This window comes from Aphelocoma coerulescens, chromosome 3 (genome assembly GCF_041296385.1).
Source record: "Aphelocoma coerulescens isolate FSJ_1873_10779 chromosome 3, UR_Acoe_1.0, whole genome shotgun sequence".
Lineage (NCBI taxonomy): Eukaryota > Metazoa > Chordata > Aves > Passeriformes > Corvidae > Aphelocoma > Aphelocoma coerulescens.
Window position 1 is genome coordinate 122,382,733 of NC_091016.1, and position 21,583 is coordinate 122,404,315.

The following is a 21,583-nucleotide window of genomic DNA, read 5'->3' on the forward strand; positions in this document are numbered from 1 at the left end:
ATGTCCTGGCACCTCGTGTGCTCTGCTCCCCAGCCCCCTCCAAGGCTCCCATTGGTCCTGCTGCCCTTTGTCAGTGCCCTGCCAAGTTCTGCTCTGGAATCAGTGCCCTGCTCACGGCTTTGGTGTCACAAAATGATGTTCCTGTGATGCCGATGCTGGAGAGATGGACAAAAAGCCTGGAAGGGTAAGGACCTCAGGAAGACAACTGTCCCTTGCCACCTCCACCACAGCCAGGCAGTTTTAGGGTGATCCAGGCAGGAGTTGAACCTGCTACCCCCTGATCCATAGTCAGGGGTGTTCATAGTCCGTTGAGCGACTGGCCCCAGCCTCTGATCCCACCTGCTGCCCCCACTTCAGGACCACCTGGATTTTGGCAGGATCACACCTTGCTCCCCCTACCTGCCCCAGCCATGCCAGCCTTGCCCTCCTCACCTGTGGTCCCACTGGTTCCACCACCCAGCAGAGGAGATGTCTGTACTGAGCTCCAGGCTCAGCTCAGCTGCTCTGGTGGGTTGGAGGGCACGTCTTGCCTTCCTCGTGGGATGTGTAGTTAAACTTCCCAGCCAATACAGAACTCTCTGGACCTGTGGTGCCTGGTGGAGGGGAAAGCTCAGCCCAAGGCCACTTGTTTTGTCCACCACTTGCTCCTGCCTGGTGACGGAGAGACAGACAGGTGAGTTGTAGCAAGATCTTGCTTGATGGCCAATTGGTCTGGGCTACCCTGCACGTGGACACCTTTGACCTTCCTGGCCCAAGCCACAGACACAGTGAAGGTGCAAAACAGTGGTGACAGCTCCATGAGCACGCAAACGTGGGATGAAGCAACAAAAGAACATGGAAACTGGAATTTTACATGAAATAACATGTTGGAAAAGACATATGGAGGTCTCTAGTCCAGACTTCTGCTCTATTTATGACATGCAGGTCAGGACTGCATGCTCAGACTCTGGATATCTCCAAGGATGTAGAGGCCACAGCCTCTCTGGGCTCCTCTCTTAGTGATTTACCATCTCACAGGGAGTGTTTTTTGCCAGTGTGTCCACTCAGAGCCTCCCCTGATGCGGGGGAAGTTTTGCTGTGCAGGAAGCCCACCAAGAAGGGATAAACACCACGCAGAGTCAGGGTTCCAGGGAGAAAGATGTCCCCTGTCACCATCAATATGACAGCCAGGCTGTGAGCAGGAAAATTGCGAGCCAGGCAGGAGTCGAACCTGCAATCTCCTGATCCGTAGTCAGGCGCGTTGTCCATTGCGCCACTGGCCCAGCCTTCCTGGAGCTCTGGGGGGCTCCCATCGCTGGATGGACTTTGTGAGAGAATTAATTAAGCATAGAAAAAAACAGATTTCAGTAGATCCTTAGGAAGCAGGTGATGTAACCCCTGCTCAGAGCACAGCAGTCTTTGACATGGGGTTGTTTTGTTAGTCGAAACTCCAAGGATGGAAACTCCAAAGCTTCTCTGGGACCACGTCCTACTCTGAGACCATCAATGTCACATGCAGAACTTGGCAGGGCACTGACAAAGGGCAGCAGGACCAATGGGAGCCTTGGAGGGGGCTGGGGAGCAGAGCACACGAGGTGCCAGGACATGCTGGGAGTGCTGGCTCCGTCCTGGCTGCAGGACAGCAGTTCAGGAGGCACCTGTGTTCCACTGTGGGATTTGCTGTGGTGCCCCCGGCTCTGGTGTGGGCCCCAGCTCCATCCCTTTTGGAGTGTTGGGACAGGACATCGGGAGCTCGAGGGAGGATGGATGCTGGGCAGGAGAAGGAAGGTGCTCACAAAGGGAGCAGGAGGAATTTCCCTGGGCTAAAAGTGTTGAGCCAGGCAGGAGTCGAACCTGCAATCTCCTGATCCGTAGTCAGGCGCGTTGTCCATTGCGCCACTGGCCCTGTCCCCTCACTATTGCCCTGTCCCTGTCGGGCTGCCCGTGTCCTTCCTTCTGGGGAACATCCTGTGCACCCACCACAGAGACCCCAAACCACAGCCAGATGGGCATCAAGCAGTGAAGGGTCACCTGGGCTGCCAACACTGACCCCAACCCCCTCAGTGCCTCGTCCTGGCCCTTTGCTTTGCCTTTGGATCGAGCTCAGCTGCTCTGTGTGTGTGTCCTGCTGCAGGGACACGTCTGGGAGACCCTGTCAGAGGTGAAACCAAAGTCAAGAGAAATTGTGTTCCTCAGTGTCCTCTTGACTACCAAAGAAATCATCTCTTCAATGAAATCTATTCTTTTGATCAAGGGCGGTCTGGCCTTGGTAAATCCTTGGCCTTCCAGTCATTTTTACATCCTTCCTCCATCTGGGCATGGCTTTCAGAAGGATTGTTTCCATAGTCTTCATGTGGCCTCTGAGCTGTGATTGCCCAGGCTGGAGCTTTTCAGACAGTCTTTCTTATTCTTCTTGGAAAAAAAAATCTCCTCATGTTGTTTATCAGAAACTTGTCCCTTTTTCCATAATCCTACATTGAGTAATTATTCTTGATCCCCCTTCAGAAATCCCCTGGACTGACCATACCACCCTACATTATCCTGCCAGGCAAGCACATCCAGGTCCTCCACGAGTGACTGAGCCTGTAGTTAAAAAGTTTCCTGCCTTTTCTTGAGAAAGACTTCACCTCCTTCCTGAGGTAAATTGTGGTAGACACATACCACAACACCTACTGTTCTCCACTTTGATCCTGACCCATAACTTCCATCCAGCTCCGAGGAGAGCTCTGGGCACCATATTCCCCACATAGTCCATGCCCCTATATCTGCCCAGAGCCTCCCTGAGCCCTGCCTCTGCCGCAGAACAGCCCCCCAGAAAAGCAGAGGGGTGCCAGAGGTGCCCCAGACTGACCCCGGTGTGATTCGAACACACAACCTTCTGATCTGGAGTCAGACGCGCTGCCCTTGCGCCACGAGGTCGGGGTGGAGGGGACCAGGGGCCTTGGGTTGGCTGCTGAGAATGTCCTTTCCATGGGGACCATCCCGGGGTGTCCCTGTGCCCTCAGGAGCAGGGCTGTGGCTATGGAGCAGCAACCTGAGGGGAGGGTGGCCAAGGCCTGGCTGCAGAGACCAGCCCAGGCTGCGGGATGAAGGTACAGGGTGGGATCAGGGGATGTAGAGGCTCAGTGAAGGCAGGAATCAGGCTCAGGGATGCTTCGAGGGAGGATGGTGGCCAAGGGGGGAACACAGGAGAGCCCGAGGTGGGCTTTGGGTGTGGACCCAGAAAAGGTTTTGGTAGAGTAGAACACCCATGGGCTCAGCCCAGTCACAGCTCCTGATGCCCTGCCCCAGCCACAACCCTGTGCTGCCTGGGAGTGGCAGCTGGACCTCCTCCAAGGAGGGCAGGATGTCCCACCAGTGCAGGCAAGGTCCACCACCACCTCTGGCTGCCCAGTCCTTTCCTCCTGGGTGCTTAGAGCAAGGCTGCCATGGATAAGAGTGTCAGCAAGGAGGTGAAGCCTTCCTTCCCCCCTCCAACTCCATTCCCAACTTCGTTTCCATCCCAGCATGCTGGAGAGAGTCTGCTGGGTACCAGGGTGTCTGGAGAAGGACAGTAGAGGTGGTGGCTGCGGCCAGCAGGGCAATGGACAAAGCACCAGGAAACTCCTCCCTGGCTCAGCCTAATCCTGCCCACAGCCTGGCCCGAGCAGAGCTCTCAGTGTTCGTATAATTTCAGAGCAGTTTCAGAAAGTTATAAAAATGTTACAAAATGATATGAAGTTAGGGAAAAGTTAACTTTCTAGTTAAACACCCCGAATGTGAGCGACACCCTCCAAAAATTCGATTCCTCCATAAAATTTGATGTCTGAAGCCAAATCCCATCCCCGCTCTCCAAACATATTGATAATCACCACGCATTTACTCTGTGAATTACCACTGATGAGGATTGAGCAAAGAGTCATTTCCTCTTGCCTTTACATTTCCACTGGAGCAAATCCTGCGCCCTGAGGTCCCTTCCTCCTCCAGCACCTTTTCCCACAAGAGGGAGCCTGGAGCCAGCTCACGGGCTCCACGAGCTGTAAATCAGGCTGGAGATTAATTTTGCTCAGTGAAGGATCCTCCATCCCTAGGCCAGACGGGAAATTCAGCTTGTTTCCTTCTTGGAAATACAGGTTTTTTTCCTCCACAGCTCAGATTTTTTGTCTATTCAGTCCCAATGATCACTATTAGACTTTCCCCCCCCGCCCCCATTTTTCCTGCTGACCACCCCCAGTGGTGCCTCTCCTCATCCATCTCACTCTGTTACTTGCTCCTTACAATGATGCAAATAAGGACAGATTTTCAGCCAGTTCCAGGACAACTTCACCCCAACTGCAGTCAAATCCTGTGGATTTAGATTGCCATAATGCAAATCTGGATAAGTGCACAGGAAAAGCAGATGTTTCCCATCATTTTAGTGCCCCAGGTATTATTTTCAGAGCTGTCTCATGGCTGAAGACTTCAAAAGAGAAATCTTCCCTTATGAAGGAGTTCCATTCATAAGCACTCTCTCCCTCAAAAGGATGTGAGTCCCAGGCCAGATCAGCAAAACCCTTCAGGGATGGAGGCTTCACCACTGCCCTGGACAGCTCTGTCAGGGATGGACAGAGCTTTCTATGAAGGAATTGTTCCTAATATCCAATGTAAACCTCTCCTGGTGCATTTTTGACATGACTCCTCTTGTCCTGTCACTTGTTACTTGGGAGAAGATCCCAACTCCCCCCTGGCTGCCCCCTCCTGTCAGGGAGTTGTGCAGAGCCACAAGGCCCCCCCTGAGCCTCCTTTTCTCCAGGCTGAGCCCCTTTCCCAGCTCCCTCGGCAGCTCCTCACAAGAGATCCTTAGGAAAGGAGCAGAACTTCCACTGTGTCTAAGCACTTCTTTTGTGATCCATATAAAACATGTCTCTGACCCGGAATAACCTGGAAAAGGAGAACAAAAAAGAGTAAAGTGCCGAGGCATCAAGGCAGACTGAGATGGTACTTGAATTTCAAAGGTTTGGGGTTTTTTGTTTTGTTTTGTTTTGTTTTCTTCTGGGATAATTTCTGATCCTAATTTGAAGGGGGTTGTGATTGTATAAGCACTTGTGATCTGATAGTGAGGACATTCTGGAAAAGGTGGAGAAGGATACTGAATGTAAGATTACTGGGCAATCACTCCTCTTCCACCAGGTTTTTAATGCACCTGAGGTTTTGAATTTGTGCTTCACTTTCCATGGAAATAAAATTTTAAAAGGCAAACATTTCCAGTTCATCACTACAAAACAGAGCCATTTTTTGCAATTTAAAGAAAAAAATCGTTGATAAAGCTGAGTTTCTGCTCCGGTCTGACAAATTACAACGACAGATCCTGTCTGAGAGCTGAGATGAATGTCTCAGCTAGGATCCCCTTGGACTCCGTGGGAACCCGAGCCAACCGAAGGGTTCCTGTTACAGCCTTTGTTTCACCCCTGTCCCTGGAGTACCTGGAAATGGAGACACAAGCACCTCTCCTTCACGACGGGACGGCGCCTGCAAATCTGCAGTGGAAAGCAAACAAAGAAATCAGGGAGGCAGAGAACAATGCCCATGACTGAGGGGGAGGTTTGCACTGCTGATATCAAAACCGCTGGGTCAGAACAACATCAATAAATATCTTGTATAGAAAGAGGCTGAAGCAAGTGACTGAGGGAGAACCTGAGCTGTCAGCTGCCACTTGCATGTCAGCTGATATTGTTCAAACTCTGTACGGACAAATCCTGAGGAAAACTCATGGATTTCACTTGTCCTGTGCTCTTTGTGCACCTGCAAAGCTGAAGGTGCTGCTGGTGACACCTGCAAACCGATAATCTGCACCTCAAGAATCATAGAATCATGAAGGGTTTGGGATGGAAGGGACCTGAAAAATCATCTCAGTTCCAACCCCCTGCCATGGACAGGGACACCTTCCACTAGACCAGAGGTTCTTTTTCTTCGCAGCACCTTTCACAGAACAAAATATGACTATTTGGTATGTTTGTGGATGGAATGATCATTATCTTTTATTTCTTTCTCTCGGGAACAACTGGTGCATCACAGGACATGCAGCAGGATCATGCATCCTCTGTTGCCCACAGAAGCTCTGGCTGCCCCTGGATCCCTGGAAGTGTCCAAGGCCAGGTTGGACAGGGCTTGGAGAAACCAGGGCTAGTGGAAGGTGTCCCTGCCCATGTCAGGGGGTGGAACAGGATGATCTCTAGTGTCCCTTCCAACCCAAACTATCCTGTGATTCCACGATGATCCTATGATATTCCAGCTGCCTTCTCTCCCACCAAACGATGGCCAATTTCCTGTGGGCAATCCATTACCAGCCACATGGATATTTCAAGTTAACAGCGCTCTCTGGGTGGATCCATATTGATAAGGGGCCCTCCCAGCAGCCTTCCCAGTGGTCAGGCAGGGAGGCACAGCTATTTGTCCCCTTGCTTTTGTGGCCCCGAGCCATTGTTCAGGTTTAGCCGTGTGCAGCGGTCAGGCTGTACCCGCTGCCTTCCCCTGCCACCCCTGCCAAGGTTCCCTGGACATCCACAGCTATTCCCACTGCCCTATAAATGCCAGAGTGCTCCCTCCTCCCCTGCTCAAAGGTTCTGGCACTGTGGCCCTGTCTCCACGCTGCAGCTGAGACCTTCCACCATGAAGCTCTTCTCTCGCCTCATGGCTCTCCTGCTTGCCCTCCTCCAGGCCGTTCCAGGTAAGGGGCAAGACCCACGCTGGGGTCTGCCTGTGTAGGAGGTACAGCTCACTCATGTGGTGGTGCAGAACATTCCCCTCTGCTCCTTTCATTAGAGCAGTTCCCTATTTCTCAGACTAGAAGCAGAAGGGAAAAGTTAACCTACGGTGAGCAGGTGTCACACCAGAACCTCCCCACAGAAGCCTCTGCCAGGTGTTGGCTCCTTGTGACTCTTTGAAGCCTCTTTATGCCACTTTCTGGCACTATTGGATGGTGGCACCATGGAAATCATCTGCCTCTTCTAACTCCAGGGTTAAAAATTGTCCCCTCTGTGTACAGTAAAAGAGAGCAGAGGTGTTCCCTGGTGTTGCTCAGGTTGAACTGCACCAGTGACTTCAGCTCTCTGGATATTCTGGTTCCCCTTCCTCAGCCCTTCTGCTGCATTGACTCATTTTCTGATTGTGTTTTTATCCTACCTATTCTTCATCCTTAATGAAAATCCTCACCTTGGAAAAAGGCTTCCAGAGAAAGAAGGAACTGGGCAAATTGCTTGTTCCTGTTAATTGACCCAGATCCTGCTTTTGGGGCCTTTTTTAAGTCAGAATTTTATCTTCAGGGCATGTGATAACCATGCTGTCACTTGCATGTCCCTGCAGCATTGCAGCCCCAGAACTTAGAAGCATCCAAGACTGGGCTGTCCCTTCCCAGTACAGCACGAATGGCCAGGATATGTTCAGAAAATTCCATCAATCTCTGTGTTTCGCTCCAGTTGTACAAAAACGTTCCTTGCAATTCTCCGACATCCCATGAGTTCCTCAAAACTTTAGGGTTTTGGGGGCGTTTATGTCAGATCCCTGACTGGGGTCTGTGGGGTTTCAGCAGGAGGAAGACCATGAGAATGGACTGATCCTGCAGCACAATTGGGAATCCCATTCTCCCTGTAGGTCTCGGCTTGCCCAGAGACACCTTGCGTTGTTTGGAATACCACGGCTACTGCTTCCATCTGAAGTCCTGCCCAGAGCCATTTGCTGCCCTTGGAACTTGCTATCGGCGCCGGAGGACCTGCTGCATTGGTATGCGTGGGAGCCCTGCCCAGGCGGGCAAAATGTGGGGGGAAATGGTGAAACTTGGCAAAACAAACTTGTTCTCTTTCTCTCCAAATCATGGAATCCCGGAATGGTTTGGGTTGGAAGGGAATTTAAAGCTCTTCCAGTTCCAACCACCTGCCATGGGCAGGGACACCTTCCACTATCCCAGGCTGCTCCAAGCCCCATCCAACCTGGCCTTGGACACTTCCAGGGGTGGGGTCTGAGCCACCTCTTTCCATGTACAAAGATGGACCTGACATCAGTGTGGAACATTTGAGGCTGGCCAAAATAACCCAAAGCTCTATCTCCAGCTGGGGAAATAAAAGTTTTGGCCCACAGAAATTTGCTTGTAATCATCTGTTGGGGGACTGCTGGCTGCACCCACTCTGCTGTGTGTAATAGGTGCCAACTGCCCTCTTCCCTGTTAGTTTATCTAAATCTTCCCAGACTTGCTTGTTTTTGGTGGTCCTCAATAGTTAACATATATCATGAATGATTAATCACTTTGGAGGCAACTGCGCTAATCCTAAGGTTCCTCTGATCCAGCGTCCTGGATCTGTCTGTGACCAGAAGTGGATATTTCCTCACAGTTACTCTGTATGTGGAAAGTGACCACAACCATATCATTACGTTTCCTTACATATTCTCCTGTTTCATGAATTTGCAGCTCAGGGTTTTTAGATTTAGACATCCTTGTGCTTAAAAGTCCTCACTGGATTTTTCCCCCCCTGATTAGGAATTCCTTCCATTTGTTTTAAAACCTCGTCCCTCACAATTTTATTCAGTGCCACCTACTCGAAATGCAGTCATTCTGCATTTATCTTCTTCACACCTGTACAATATCCCTCCTTCCATTAATTCCTTCCCAAGCTGCTGGGTCACGAATTCCTTCTTTTACAGAAGTGCTGTGATAAGCCCCGAAGTCCATCTTTGTGTCTTTGCTTTTGGAGACACAGTAACCACAACTTCCCAACAGTTTTTGTGCACGAGCTGGTTTGGATGTCGGTGTCAGATTTTCTGGTTTGACTTAAACCCTCTGAATTGCAGACACCACATCCAACTTCCACATCTGCCAGGATGAGGGGGGTCATTGTGTGCCCCCAGAAATCAAATGTCTGCAAGAGCAAGAGGGACTCTGCCCTCGCAGAGGATGGAAGTGCTGCACAGAAGTGTGACAAAGACCTCGTGGGATTGCAGAAAACCAGAGAAATGCATGGTCAAGAAATCAAACAAGTTTTATTCCAAGTGTTTCAGAGGTGTCTGGTGTTCTCAACATGCAAAGTGTGTAATTAACCAGAGGTGACATGTTTCTTTATATTAAAAGTCAATAAATGCTAAATAAGCAGGTACAACAGTCATTTATTTATGGAAAGAGGCAGAATGTGTCTCTATTACACCCACATGCAAAATTACACAAAAATTTGCTGTTGCATCCTTGGAAACCCCATCCCCTAATCCTCCTTACCAGCCTAATCTTATTTGCCATGTTGACTTTATGCTTGGATGCTTTGCAGGATTGAGGACAATTAATCACAGAATCATTAAGGTTGGAAAAGATCTCCAAGGTCATCGAGTCCAACCTGTGACCGATCCCCACCTTGTCACCCAGACCAGAGCACTGAGTGCCACACACAATCATTCCTTGAACATTTCAGGGAGCTGCTGAGGGAGCTGGGAAAGGGGCTCAGCCTGGAGAAAAGGAGGCTCAGGGGGGACCTTGTGGCTCTGCACAACTCCCTGACAGGAGGGGGCAGCCAGGGGGGGTCGGGCTCTGCTCCCAGGGAACAGGGACTGGATGAGAGGGAAAGGCATCAAGCTGTGCCAGGGGAGGGTCAGGTTGGACATCAGAGGAATTTCTCCATGGAAGGGGTGGTTAAGCATTAAAACAGGGTGCCCAGGGCAGTGGTGGACTTCCCATCTCTGAGGGATTTAAAAGACAGATAGATGAGGCACTTGGGGACATGATTTAGTGGTGGCTTGGGGGATGGTTGGACGCAATGACCTTAGAGGGCTTTTCTAACTTAGTGATTCTAGTTATGTTGTTCTGTTTGGGGCTTTTTTTTCAGGAAGGAGGGAACTTCTAACCTTGCTCTTTCACCTGTCAGTTTAAGATGTGTTCCCAGAGTAGTTTTATTCCCACAGCTGAAGGGACAGCAAACAGCAGGGCCAGGCAGGGCAGCTGGAACATCACATTTTACAGCCAGAGCTGCACATTCACCACAGATTTACCACCACGGGGTGCATTGCTGAACTAACAGCTCTTCCACAGTGCTGTGTGCTCATCACGCTCAGGAATGAAGCCTCCCAAATTCCTCAGAAGCCAAAGCTGGGAAAAAAACTCACACCCAGGTTTCAGCTGGAGAAAATATTCACACGAGCTCAGATAAAAAACGAATCGCTCCCAGCCTGCACCCTCCTCCTCCCTGCAGCTCCTCGGGAGTCTTCTCTTGCAGGTTGCTTCCCTCCTACCTGTCACTTCCTGGGAATTTTGCTGGCTGCAGGGAAAGGGCAGAGGATCCCTCTGAGCCTCTTTTTTTCCAGCTGGAACTCTACCAGCCCAAAACGCCAAGGAGAGGAATGAGGGAAGCCAGTAACCAGTGAACGTGAAAAAAGTCAACATTGTTTGGAGCAGCAGCACTGGGTCAGAACGACACGAAAGGGTTTCTCAGCAGCAAATGTTGCTCCGGGGACTGGAATATAATTAACTCCTGCCTACTCCCTCCCTTTCCCGGATGCCATCCAGCATGCCAGCAGCACACAGAGGCTTCTGCAAAATCTCACTCCAAGCCCTGAGATTTTCCAGCAGAGCCAAAGGAATGGGGATCCTCGTGCTCGTTTTCATATTCATCTCCCTGACCCAGCACGGTAAGACCAGGAAGGCCTGGGGTGGTGAAGAGGATTTCTGGGATAACCTTTCTTCACTGTGTGATATTCCAGGTGCTGAGGAAAGGTGTTTTCTGGGTGAGAGAATGGGTGAAATACTTTGGGAAAATTTGTGATTTAATCCTTTGGGGAATACAAATAATGAGCAGGGAGGAAGCTGTGAAAATGGGGCCCATCACTGAGTTAGGAGAAGCCCTAAAGGAGATGTCCTGTGCTCTGGGAAAATGTTCCTGCCTTTTCTCAGGCTGCAGTTGCCTCCTTGGCAGGGGGAGGACCACCCCTCTGACCTCCCATGCACGGTCTTTGCCAATGTCCTGAAAAAACAGCTCCATGATCAAACATTCCTTGAGGGAGGTTGGCTTGGCAACTTGGGATTTTTAACATGGATGTCTGAACCTCTCCTGTGGGATGGGGATCCCGGGTGTGCTCGAGGTGCCCAGGCTTCCTGTGCGCTCCCAGTGGCTTAGCTGGCCGGGAACGTGGTGCCAGAAGGAATCCCATTCATTTTATCCATGAATTTGCTGGTTCCTTGTCCAGGAGATGCTCATGGACCAGACAGCTGTAACCATGGAGGGGGCTTGTGCCGAGTGGGAACCTGTGTCTCTGGTGAATACCTGGCTCAGTACTGCTTTGAACCCATCATTCTCTGCTGCAAAAATTTGTCACCCGCCACCACAGAGAGCTGAAGGTTTCCAAAGGAGCCAGCACTTGGAGAGCTGCAGGCTCTGCTGGCACGGCAGGAGCAGCTGCTGGGAAGGAGATTTTGTGGCTTCTGTGACTGTTGCTTCCCCAGGAGGACACGGCTGTGGATTCACTCATGAACTCCTAAACAATTTGCTTTTGCACAGAAGCCTCTGTGACTTTTTAGGAAACACTGTGACAAGAAACTGGGGCCACCCAAACTATTTGTCACCCCTTTGGGACTCTGATTGTTATCTGACATTCACAGGTGAAAACTTGTCTTTCTCCTTCCCTAAGAGCAATAAACCTGAGGTTTAACACAGCAGCAAGCGCCCACCTGTGAGTCAGCAATGCTGCCAGTGGTGGGATGCCACTGACCAGGACAGACCACAGGAGCCCTCACCTCCTGAGAACACCAGGGTGGCTCTGTTCCTTTATTTCCCTTCCCAGAGAAAAGAGCTGCAATGGGGAAAGCCTTTTTGGCATCACTTTTGGTGCAAAAAGCACCAGGTTTGATGTAAAGGTGAGTGTGGTCTGTGCTTCTCAGGCAAGATCCACCCTGCCATCCTCCTTTCCAGGTTGTGTCAGGTTCTCAAGGCAATCATGAAATCCAAGAATGGTTTGGGTTGAAGGGACCTTAAAGATCATCCAGTTCCACCCCCTTCCATGGTAGGGACACCTTCCACTACCCCAGATTGCTCCAAGCCCTGTCTAACCTGGTGTTGGGCATTTCCAGGGATCCAGGGGCAGCCCCAGCTTCTCTGGGCACCCTGTGCCAGGGCCTCTCCACCCTCACAGGGAAGGACCTTTTTTCCTAGGACCCCAGGTTTATTTATTTTTAAACATGGTGGGGAAGGGATCTGAAAGCTGTGTCCTACTGCTCCTGACAGGCTGCCCTCTCCATCCAGGGACTCCATTCCTGGTGCACTTCCTTTCCCTTTTGCTCACCCAGCCCCAAGGAAATCAGTCTCTTTGTCCCTAGCAGTTTTCTTCCTATGAGTTCCCTCAGCCTAAATTAATTATCTGTCCAAATCCACTCTCAGCCCTTCTGTGTCTTTTCAACATAAAATTTTGGCACTCCCCTGCCTTTGTCAGCTCCTGGTCTCCCTTTCCAGGTAAAATATTTCTCTCCGAGTCAATTATTTCTGTGGAAGCAAGGAAACAATGATGTAATGAGAGAGCTATGCCAACCAGCTGAGGCGCTGCTCAGACAGAGCCAGGGAAAAGTCCTCGCTGGGAGATGAAATTCTTGTTCTGATGAATCAAACGGGAAAATTCCCACTGACCTCACCAGGGTCAGGCCCCATTGCCAGAGGGCCAACAATTCATTCATCCAAGCGTCTCCGTTCACTGAGGAGCAGCCCAGCTACTCTCCTCGGGTCACCACTGGCACTCCAGCACACACAGGGAGATGCCAGCTCTCCCCTGGAGATCCCTGCAGTTGGATGAACCCTCAGGAGAGCCAGATTAGCCAGAGCTGGCTGTTGGCTTGGGAACTGATACTGAAAACAGGGACCAGAGCCAAATTCCTGCCCATGTCCAGCCCATCCCTCTGACACACGCTGAGGTACGAGGACAGCACGGGGAGGGGTTTGAATCAAGGCACCTCTCCAAATCAAACAGTTTATTTCTCACATTCACCCACAGGGTTCATTATTCATGCCCCTCATCTGGGGATGCTCAGCCATCATGGTCACAGCCTGGTCTCCTAGGAAAGGGAAGAGTGGGTTCATAATGCTCACCTTGCACATCTCCCAGACAGTTTTGGACCTGCTAGCCAGTCAGATTTCAATCAGGAAAGGTGAAAACACTCAGTTTATAAGGAATATTGTCCCTCTGGCAGTAGTGTGCATGCAGCCTGATGCTAACAGGCATGTTGCTGCTGTCCCACTGCTGTGTGTCCCTTGTTTGCTGGTCTGGGTAGAAATAACCCTAAAAATCCCCAAAGCACAACCCAACAACAACCAAAAAAATAAATAAAAATCCACCGTCATTTCTGCCTGATTAATAAGATGAACTGAATTCTCTTCCAGTCTCACCCAGAGGGAGGAGAGAGAAAGCACCAAGGACATGGTGGATGGTGGAGAACGGCACTTACAGGCCTCACAAAACTGTTTCTTGATGAGGTTTCTTGACCCCTGAGCTCACCTGTGGCAAAGCACCCAGCTCAGCTCATGGGAAGCTGCTGGAACAGCAGCATGAGCTGCTTTGGTGTAAGAGTATAATAGGGAATGCTGCTCAAATTAATTAATCCCTAGTTGGAGTATCCCATAACCCTGGGGAGGAGGAGGAACCATAAAATCATCACAGAATCACAGAATGGTTTGGGGACCTTGAAGACCATCCAGTTCCAACCCCCTGCCATGGCCAGGGAAGTGCTGAACTCCCCTGAGTGACCATCCTTGTTCATCCACTCAGCACAGAGCTGCTCATGAGACCACACTCAAACACCATTCTCCAACCCTTTAAACCCAAAAGCCAAAAAATACCCACTGTTTGAGGCACTCAGTAAAAGCCATTCCCAGTGTGACCCTTTGCCAGAGGATTTCCACCCATGACCACCAGTCCTGCCCGGCTGGGACCATTTCCCAGAATGTAGACCCTCTTGCAGTCAGTGGAGCTCAGCTGAATCCAACTCTTTCCCTGCAGGTTGCATGTAGGAGAAGGGACAGTGAGGATAAGGGGGGACTTAATGAAAAAGTGAAATCTCCCATCCCTTGAGAGATGCAGGCTGGGGAGAGTTTAAACCAGGCCAGACAAGACATTAAGTGTTTGTCTTCACAGGTGAAAGCCAAATGAGAAAAGATTTTTGTGGGAAATGCTTGACTGAGCTTTGAACTCCAGCTGTCTGTACCTGATAGAGCTCAGAAGGGTACAAAATAGGGGTTTTTTTAGTACTGCCTTAGCAGATCTACACCTAAATGAGATGCAAAAATAATCCAGACCTCTTGGGATGTATATTTGGGATGTCTGCAGCCATACGGACAGCCAGGATAGAGCCCTACCCTCATGCCAGGTCTGTCAACCAGCACAAGCCTTCTGGATAACTGGGGGTTTTAGTCCCTCAAAGCACGGCATGAATTCCCTTGCCGGGATTTGTTTGCTGTTCCCAGGCAACAGGCCAGTGTTTGTTTAGCAGAGAGAGCCAAATCCTCCTCTTCTGCCCTAAAAACATAATTGTGAGAGGAGATGTGCAATCAGAAGCAGGATGGTGTTCAATGGGCTCCTGCTCGGGGAAGCTGAGGTGCCACAGCCGTGGGCAGCCCCTTAGATCCAGATTGTCTCTTACACCCCTGGCAATCCCCCACAAACCAGTGCAACCATCTGGATGCCTGGATCTTCCTTCACCCCCACGCAGGAAAAAGGGGTCACATTCCAACATTCCACCTGCTCACGTGGAGCTCTTCCACCTCCTGTGGGGGTGAAAGAAATCCCCTCACCCTGATGCCTTAGGTTTTAACTTTTATATTTTTCAAATCCTGTACTGCCCAGTGTGTAACTCTGAAGTTTCTTGTAGCCTGTTCACTTCTGCTCTCTCGTGCTAGGTCTCTACGAAGCCTCTCTGGGCCTGCTCTCCAAGGACACCCAGACCGTCCTAGGCCCAAAAAGCATAAACCAAAAGCCTTTGAGAGGGTGGCAAGCTGATGAGAAATTACATCATTAAACTGAAGCTTTAATTGGAGAATTTACCCTGATATGCAAATGAACAAAACCTGTAAAAGTGTGAGGAACTCATGACCTGCTGTCCATCTCAGGGTCCATCTTGGCAGTGGCCTCTGGCTCCCCAGGGGTACCTTTGAAGGCCTTTCAAATAAATACCTACCTTTATTCCCTTACTCCTGTCTAGTCTCTGTTTTTAGGTGGCCTTTTAAGACATCAACCACAGCCCAGCTCCAGGACGTGCTGGGGAGATAAAATAGGTCAGGATTCAGAGGTTGTATCTACATGAGCAAACCAAATCACACGAAGCTGAGCCTCAGAAATCAGTGGATATTCACAAGTGCTCTCAGAAAATGAACCCTTTGCCACGCTGTTCCTTGGCACAGTTTGGGAGCAGGCAATGCCAGGAATGATCCATAATTGACATCTGGATGCAGCCCTGCACTGGAAAGGAGAATTTAATTGCACAAGGTGTGCTCTGACCATTTTCTGTGAGGCAAAACCATCATTTCCTGCTGTGTCCAGCTCTGGGGTCCTCAACATAAGACAGACATGGACTTGTTGGAGTGAATTCTGAGGAGGCCATAAAAAGTGGTCTGGAATGAGAGCCATGGGGGGTTTCTGGGCTAGGGCTGAGCCCAGAGCTGAGCCCATGATCATTTCTTCACAGGCTGAATTGCAGGGCTCTGTCAGTGCTTGCTTGGTGTGGTAAAAAGCCATCAGTGGGATTGGGAGTAGGAGTTGGCATCACAAGCTGCCCAAAGGGTTCATTCACCCAAGGAATTGCTCCTGCTGGCAAAAACTTATCCCAGGATGCATTTAAAAATCAGCCTGCTCAGGTCCTGGCCTGAAGGCAATGAAGTCAGTGGAAACATCCCTCCTGTTTGGGGCCAGAGAACGGATATAGATTGATTTGACTCCTCCCAGACCCAAAACCTCTCAAGCATCCAGGAGCCGATTCTTGCACCATGTGTCTGAGCACAGATCAGCCTTTGTGCATGGTGAGCTCTGAAAAAAGACATCTGCTGGCAGGTTGGGAAGCAGGGGAGGGGGGGAGGCTGCTGGGCCAGCCCCAGTAGGCTCACCAGAGGCTGAGGCCAACACGGCAGCGGGACCACGCCGAAGGGAGCAAGACCAGCTGTTGTTCAAGCAGTTGCCCAAGGGACAGAGATTTCCTGCCCCTGATTTCTGGAGGAAATCTGGTTTTTGTTGGCACTGTCTAGTCCTGGCTTTCTTTCCCAAGGCACGTTCTGTGACTCGACCCGTGTACCACAGCTGCAGAGCAGGGGCTGTGGTGGTGTGGGGGATGCATCCTGGTCCCCGTGGAGCCTGCAGCATCCAAACAGCTCCAGGCACAACTCACCCTCTGCAATGGTGCTGCTCCCACCACGGGAGAGCAGCTGAGCTGGAGACAAACACCTGGAACTTTGCCATCCATCGTTGGGAACACTGTGGCCATGTGGTACCCTGGCTCTGTGCTCCACATCCTCTCTGGAGCACACCAAGCCATCTGCACACACATGTTCAGACACTTCAGGTCACACACTCAGAGCAGGACCCTCAGAGGAGCATCCACACCCTCCTCCCTGCTTGGGCTGAAGCTCAGGAACAGCCATCTCCTTTCTGCCACTGTCCAAATTCTTTGCCTTGGAAGCTCTTCCCTGTAAGGGTGGGGAGGCCCTGGCACAGGGTGCCCAGAGAAGCTGGGGCTGCCCCTGGATCCCTGGAAGTGTCCAAGGCCAGGTTGGACAGGGCTTGGAGCAACCTGGGATAGTGGGAGGTGTCCCTACCCGTGGCAGGGGGTGTGACAGGATGAGCTTTGAGGTTCCTTCCAACCCAAACAATTTAATGATTCCATAATTCCACAAGATCCTGCTGCACCATCTCTCACGCTGGAGATGCCAATCCTCAGAGGTACAGGGTGGGTTATGGCCTTCTACCCAAGCAGTGCCACCAGATTGGCAGAGCACCAACACTTTTCCAGAGGCTCTACACACCTCCTTGCATCCAGCATTCCCCCAGGTGGGTTTCCAGACCCATTTCCCTTCCCAGGCTGTGTGTGCCCGGTTTGCAGGACACCCTGGTTAAGAGCTCAGTGTCCCTTGCTCCAAAGTCCAGCTGGTGAAGGCCCCTTTATCTTCACTGTTTGATGAAGGTGATCCTTGTTCTGTTCAAGCAGCCTGAAGGACACAAGGTTTGCATTTTCCAGCACTCCCTGGCATCCAGCCTGCAAAGAAAAAGCCATCGAGGTGACTTCTGAAGGGAAAAGGGAAGACTTGGTGACGGCCTCTGCTGCGTCATTGCTGTAAAAAAAACCTTTATAAAGTTTCTATTTCCACTTCCTCCATTTGTTGTTGGTTGGGGGACATTTCTGCTCGTTGTTTGCTTTGTGTTGTTTTCCCAAGTTGAAACGCAGGTCTCATCTCTACTGATTTCCTGGAACTGACCTGGAGAACTGGTACAAACCTGAGAGCCTGCCAGGATCCCTGGGAGAGCTGTAATCCACAAGCTTTCCTAACACCACGGAATACTGCAGGGAGGTATCCCAGCTTTCCCACTGAATAAGTACATAAATGGATAAAATCTTAAATTGCCATTTTTTTCTGGACAGTTGTAAACAAAACCTTGGCAAACATCCTCTCTGCAGCCTGGAAGTTGGGAAATTGACACAGACCCATGATTTTTTTAAGGATCCCATTATTTTCAAGCCAACTTTGTGTGTTGGAGAATGCTGAGGAGGAGACTCTGGATTTTTTCATGCTTGACTGTGTCAGTGCTAAACAAAGAGAGTGAGAGCTGGAAATGAAAAAAAAAACCAAACCAAAACAAACCAAAACCCAGCATTTTGATACTGCAAACACTTGGATTGGATTTTAACATCACATGCTCGAGCCTACAAACACAGAGCCAGATTGGGTCAGCCCCAACATCCTGTCTCCAGCAGCATGCAGTAGCAGACTCCCTAGTGCTCAGTGCTGTTTGTCAATAAAACCCTGATTTTTCCACCCCTTTTTGGTCTTTTTCCTTCTTTTTTTTTTTTCCTTCTTTTTTTTTTTTTTCCTTTATTTCCCCTTTACACTTTTTGTCTGTAACATGGTGTGACTGAGAGCAGGCACAGCCCGTGCTACTGTTTGCTGTCGTGTTGAAATGCACCTGAGATTGACAAAGATCCCTCCACTCCAGGAGAATTACACAACCCCCCTGGCCACTATAAATCCAGGATTTCCCCTCTTCTTTCTCTCTTTAGGACCCTTCACTCCTCCTCGGGGTGGAACCTCCACCCACGCCGAGCCATGCGGGTTCTCCAGCTGCTCTTTGCGGTCTTTGTCATTCTCCTCCTCCAGGGCATTCCGGGTAAGGACAAAATTCTCACAGGGGTTGGCTTCTGCAGGACTGTGGAGAGAGAAAAGACAGGTTACTGACCTGAGGTAGAAGAGGACAAGACAGGGCCCTCAAGTCAAGGCTGACCTAACTCTTGCTTCCAAGGAAAAAATTTCTCCTGAGATGGTCTCCATGAAATTCCTGGCTGCAGCTGTCCCAGGTCCATAGGCTGTGCATCCCCTCCTCTCTGTGCCCTCAAAACTCACCCAGAAATGATGAGCCTAAGCCAGGAGCCTGAGCTTTGCTTCTGACCAGGATAAAAGCCTTATCCTGCACAAAACAAGGAGAATCCCACTAAATTCTACATGAGTGGAATACAGATGTGGCAAATGCAGGAAGATGCAAGTGTGACCAGAAGGTTGAGGGAGGTGATTTTTGCCCTCTGATCTGCTCTGGCGAGATCCCACCTGAAGAGCTGTTTCCAGCTTTGAGATCTCCAACATCAGAAGCTGATGGAGCAAGTCCAGAAGAGGCCACAGAAATGCTCCAAGGGCTGGAGCCCCTCTGCTCTAGAGCCAGGCTGGGAGAGCTGGGAGTGTTCACCTGGAGAAGAGAAGGATCCAGGGAGACCTCAGAGCCCCTTCCAGTGCCTAAAGCGGCTCCAGGAGAACTGGAGAGGGACTTGGGAGAAGGGCTGGAGGGACAGGACAAGGGGGAATGGTCTTAAGCTGAAGCAGGGTAGGTGTAAATTAGAGATTAGGAAGGAATTCTTGGCTGTGAGGGTGGTGAGGCCCTGGCACAGGCTGCCCAAAAAGGCTAGGGGCTCTCCATCCCTGGAAATGTTCAAGGCAAGGTTGGGCGAGGCTTGGATCAACCTGGGATAGTGGAAGGTGCCCCTGCCCATGGCAGGAGGCTGGAAGTAAATGATCTTTAATGTCCTTTCCAATTAAAATCATTCTGTGTTTCTTTGATTCTATAAAATCAAAACCATCTTTCAGGGGGGAAAAAGCAGGGGTAAAGACAGATAATTTACTTCTTTTTGTCTGTCTGTTTTCTTCTGGGATTCTGGTTTGATAGAAAAATATTCCTTGGCTTGGTATTTTTACTGGCTGCTTGTGTACACAGGTCAGGAATTCATGTTTCATTCAGGTGTAAGATCATTATGACAGAATTTTGGTGATATCACAGTCACAGAAGGCAAATCTGATAACCAAGGAGATGTACTTGCTCAGCTTGTGTATGCTCTCATTTATTTAACTGAACTCCTGGGGATAATGAGGGGAGAAAGAAGGGTTTGCCCACTCCAGTGGTGGTGGACCCTCCAGAACTCCCAAAACTGGTGTTTCTGCTGTGTCTAGAGAGAAGCAGCACATCCCTTTTTATCAAAACAGCAAAAGATTTGAAAAACCCAAGCAAACTAAAAACCTAAAACACCAAGAATCCAAAAAACTCTCCAAACAAACCAATAGATAAAACACCTGTTCCAAAAGGCACTTCTCTGTCTTCTGATGCTGTCCAACCTCACCTAACTCATCTAACCTAACATAGCCAGCCCAAACCTGCCTGTCTCACCCAGTTGTTAGGAGACTCCCAGTGCTTGCTGGATGGAAAAGCTCCTCCCAAGCACATCTGATCCTCACCATGGAACCAGCTGAATTTCCCTGCTGCCGACTGAAAGCATCCCACTGCTCAGCCACCAACACCAGAGGGGTTCCCAGTAGATTCTGTGGTTCTGAGTAGGTTCCAGCTCTCCTAACCAGGTCTCCTGTCCTCTTTACCCAGCAGCCAGAGGCCTTTCAGACAGCCAGCAGTGCAGAAGCAACCGCGGCCACTGCCGGAGGCTCTGCTTCCACGTGGAGCGCTGGGAAGGGAGCTGCAGCAATGGCCGCCTGCGCTGCTGCCGGTGACAGCGGCCACTCCAGGGCAGTGTGACAGCCCCAGCACAGTGACCAGTGACCCTGCAGCCAGAACTGTACATAGGACCTGTCCTTGGACACCTCCGTGCCTCCACTTGTAGCTCGGTTTGTCTGTCACCAATAAACCTGTTGGCTTTCTATGTCCTGCTGGGTCCGGAGTGCAGCCGTGTTTCCCCCTCACATGGACCACCCTGCCTGACACTGGGGGATCAAAAACATCTGAGCAAAGGTGGGAGATGTGGTATAGGAGCAAGGGGTGCCCTTGCCAGAATGGCAGCAAGAGACGGATCTGCTGGGCTGGTCCAAGCAGTTGTGAAGCCTCTCTTCGAGCCCATTCCTCCACCTCTGTCTCAGTCACTGCCTTTAACAGCCTCAATTTCTTGCTCTGTTCAGAAGAGGTCATGGCAGGATTCATCCTGTTCAAGTGGATGGATCCAAGACAGAGGTATGATTTTCCCTCCAGAAACGCCTCTTCCTCTCCCACAGCAACAAGGTCAACGTGGGTGGGTGACTCAGGTTGTCCAACCTGATCTCATTGAAGATGTCCCTGCTCATTGTAGGGGTGCTGGACTAGATGACCCTTAAAGCTCCCTTCCAATCCAAACCATTCCATGATTCTGTGTTCCACCTCTGTGAGGAGGTAAAGGTGGGTGTGGCTGAGGCACCCCTGTGGGCAAAACAATTCAAAAAACTCACCCACTTTCACATGGAGTGTGGTGGGTTCTGCATCTGCCCTGCTCCTGCATGGAGCAATTCCCAGGTGAAATCTTACTTCCATAATGCAAGGGCTCCCAGACTCTACCCCAACGTCACCCGAGGGGTATCACTGCCTCTTTTCCTGCATATGCTGATTTTTTGAATGGCAATGAGCCAAGGCTGAGCTCACTTCCAGCAGCTCCCCACCAAGGTGTAAATGTTGTGGGCTGTGGACTGTTGTTGACTGAAGGAAGCGGAACTGCCCACCATGGTGTGCTCTGGAGCAGGACCCCAGCAGCAAGTCCTCACCTCGGAGGTGGTGAGGTGGAAAGGAGGTGGTGTAGGATGAGCAGGAATAGAGATGTCTTGGAGCTGTGAGTAGAGAGATGGCTTGGAAGGGTACGAAAGTCTCCTCAAGAGGAAAGATTCATCTCTGGAAAACACCAAGTGTGATATCTAGGATGTGAAAGCAATGAGGTGGGCAAAATTCCCACCCTAAAACCCCCACCCTAAAACCCCCAGCTACACACCTGGCTTCAACCTAAACCCATTCTGCTGTCAACCCCAGAGGGACCAGTCCTGCCCTGGAGGAAACCAGTAAAACCAGTGACCTAACTGTGCCGGTTGACACCCAGTGGAGATCTGACCCATCTCTGGACTGTGAGCTGGGAAAGATCCCCTCACTCCTCCTACCC

The 21,583-nt window shown here is 50.5% G+C and overlaps 1 protein-coding gene and 3 non-coding genes across 5 annotated transcripts; 1 reads left to right on the forward strand and 3 right to left on the reverse strand.

The window, feature by feature from the left end:
- Positions 1–1,189: 1,189 nt before the first annotated feature.
- On the reverse strand, positions 1,190–1,262 carry TRNAR-ACG (transfer RNA arginine (anticodon ACG)). The gene has a single exon. It is a non-coding gene; the product is annotated as a tRNA-Arg (tRNA).
- A 550-nt stretch (positions 1,263–1,812) lies between these two features.
- Positions 1,813–1,885, reverse strand: TRNAR-ACG (transfer RNA arginine (anticodon ACG)). The gene has a single exon. It is a non-coding gene; the product is annotated as a tRNA-Arg (tRNA).
- A 941-nt stretch (positions 1,886–2,826) lies between these two features.
- Positions 2,827–2,898, reverse strand: TRNAW-CCA (transfer RNA tryptophan (anticodon CCA)). The gene has a single exon. It is a non-coding gene; the product is annotated as a tRNA-Trp (tRNA).
- Positions 2,899–9,968: 7,070 nt separating this feature from the next.
- Positions 9,969–20,499, forward strand: DEFB125 (defensin beta 125). Of its 2 annotated transcripts, XM_069011822.1 has the most exons (3): positions 9,969–10,596; positions 18,203–18,309; positions 20,062–20,499. In XM_069011822.1, exons 2-3 carry the CDS (start codon positions 18,249–18,251, stop codon positions 20,181–20,183), a joined length of 183 nt encoding a protein of 60 aa, XP_068867923.1. In that variant the 5' UTR covers positions 9,969–10,596; positions 18,203–18,248; the 3' UTR covers positions 20,184–20,499. The 2 variants fall into 2 exon arrangements, with proteins under 2 accessions (XP_068867923.1, XP_068867924.1); XM_069011823.1 differs by lacking the exons at positions 18,203–18,309; positions 20,062–20,499 and adding an exon at positions 11,152–11,620 and having other exon boundaries at positions 10,131–10,596.
- Positions 20,500–21,583: the final 1,084 nt, after the last annotated feature.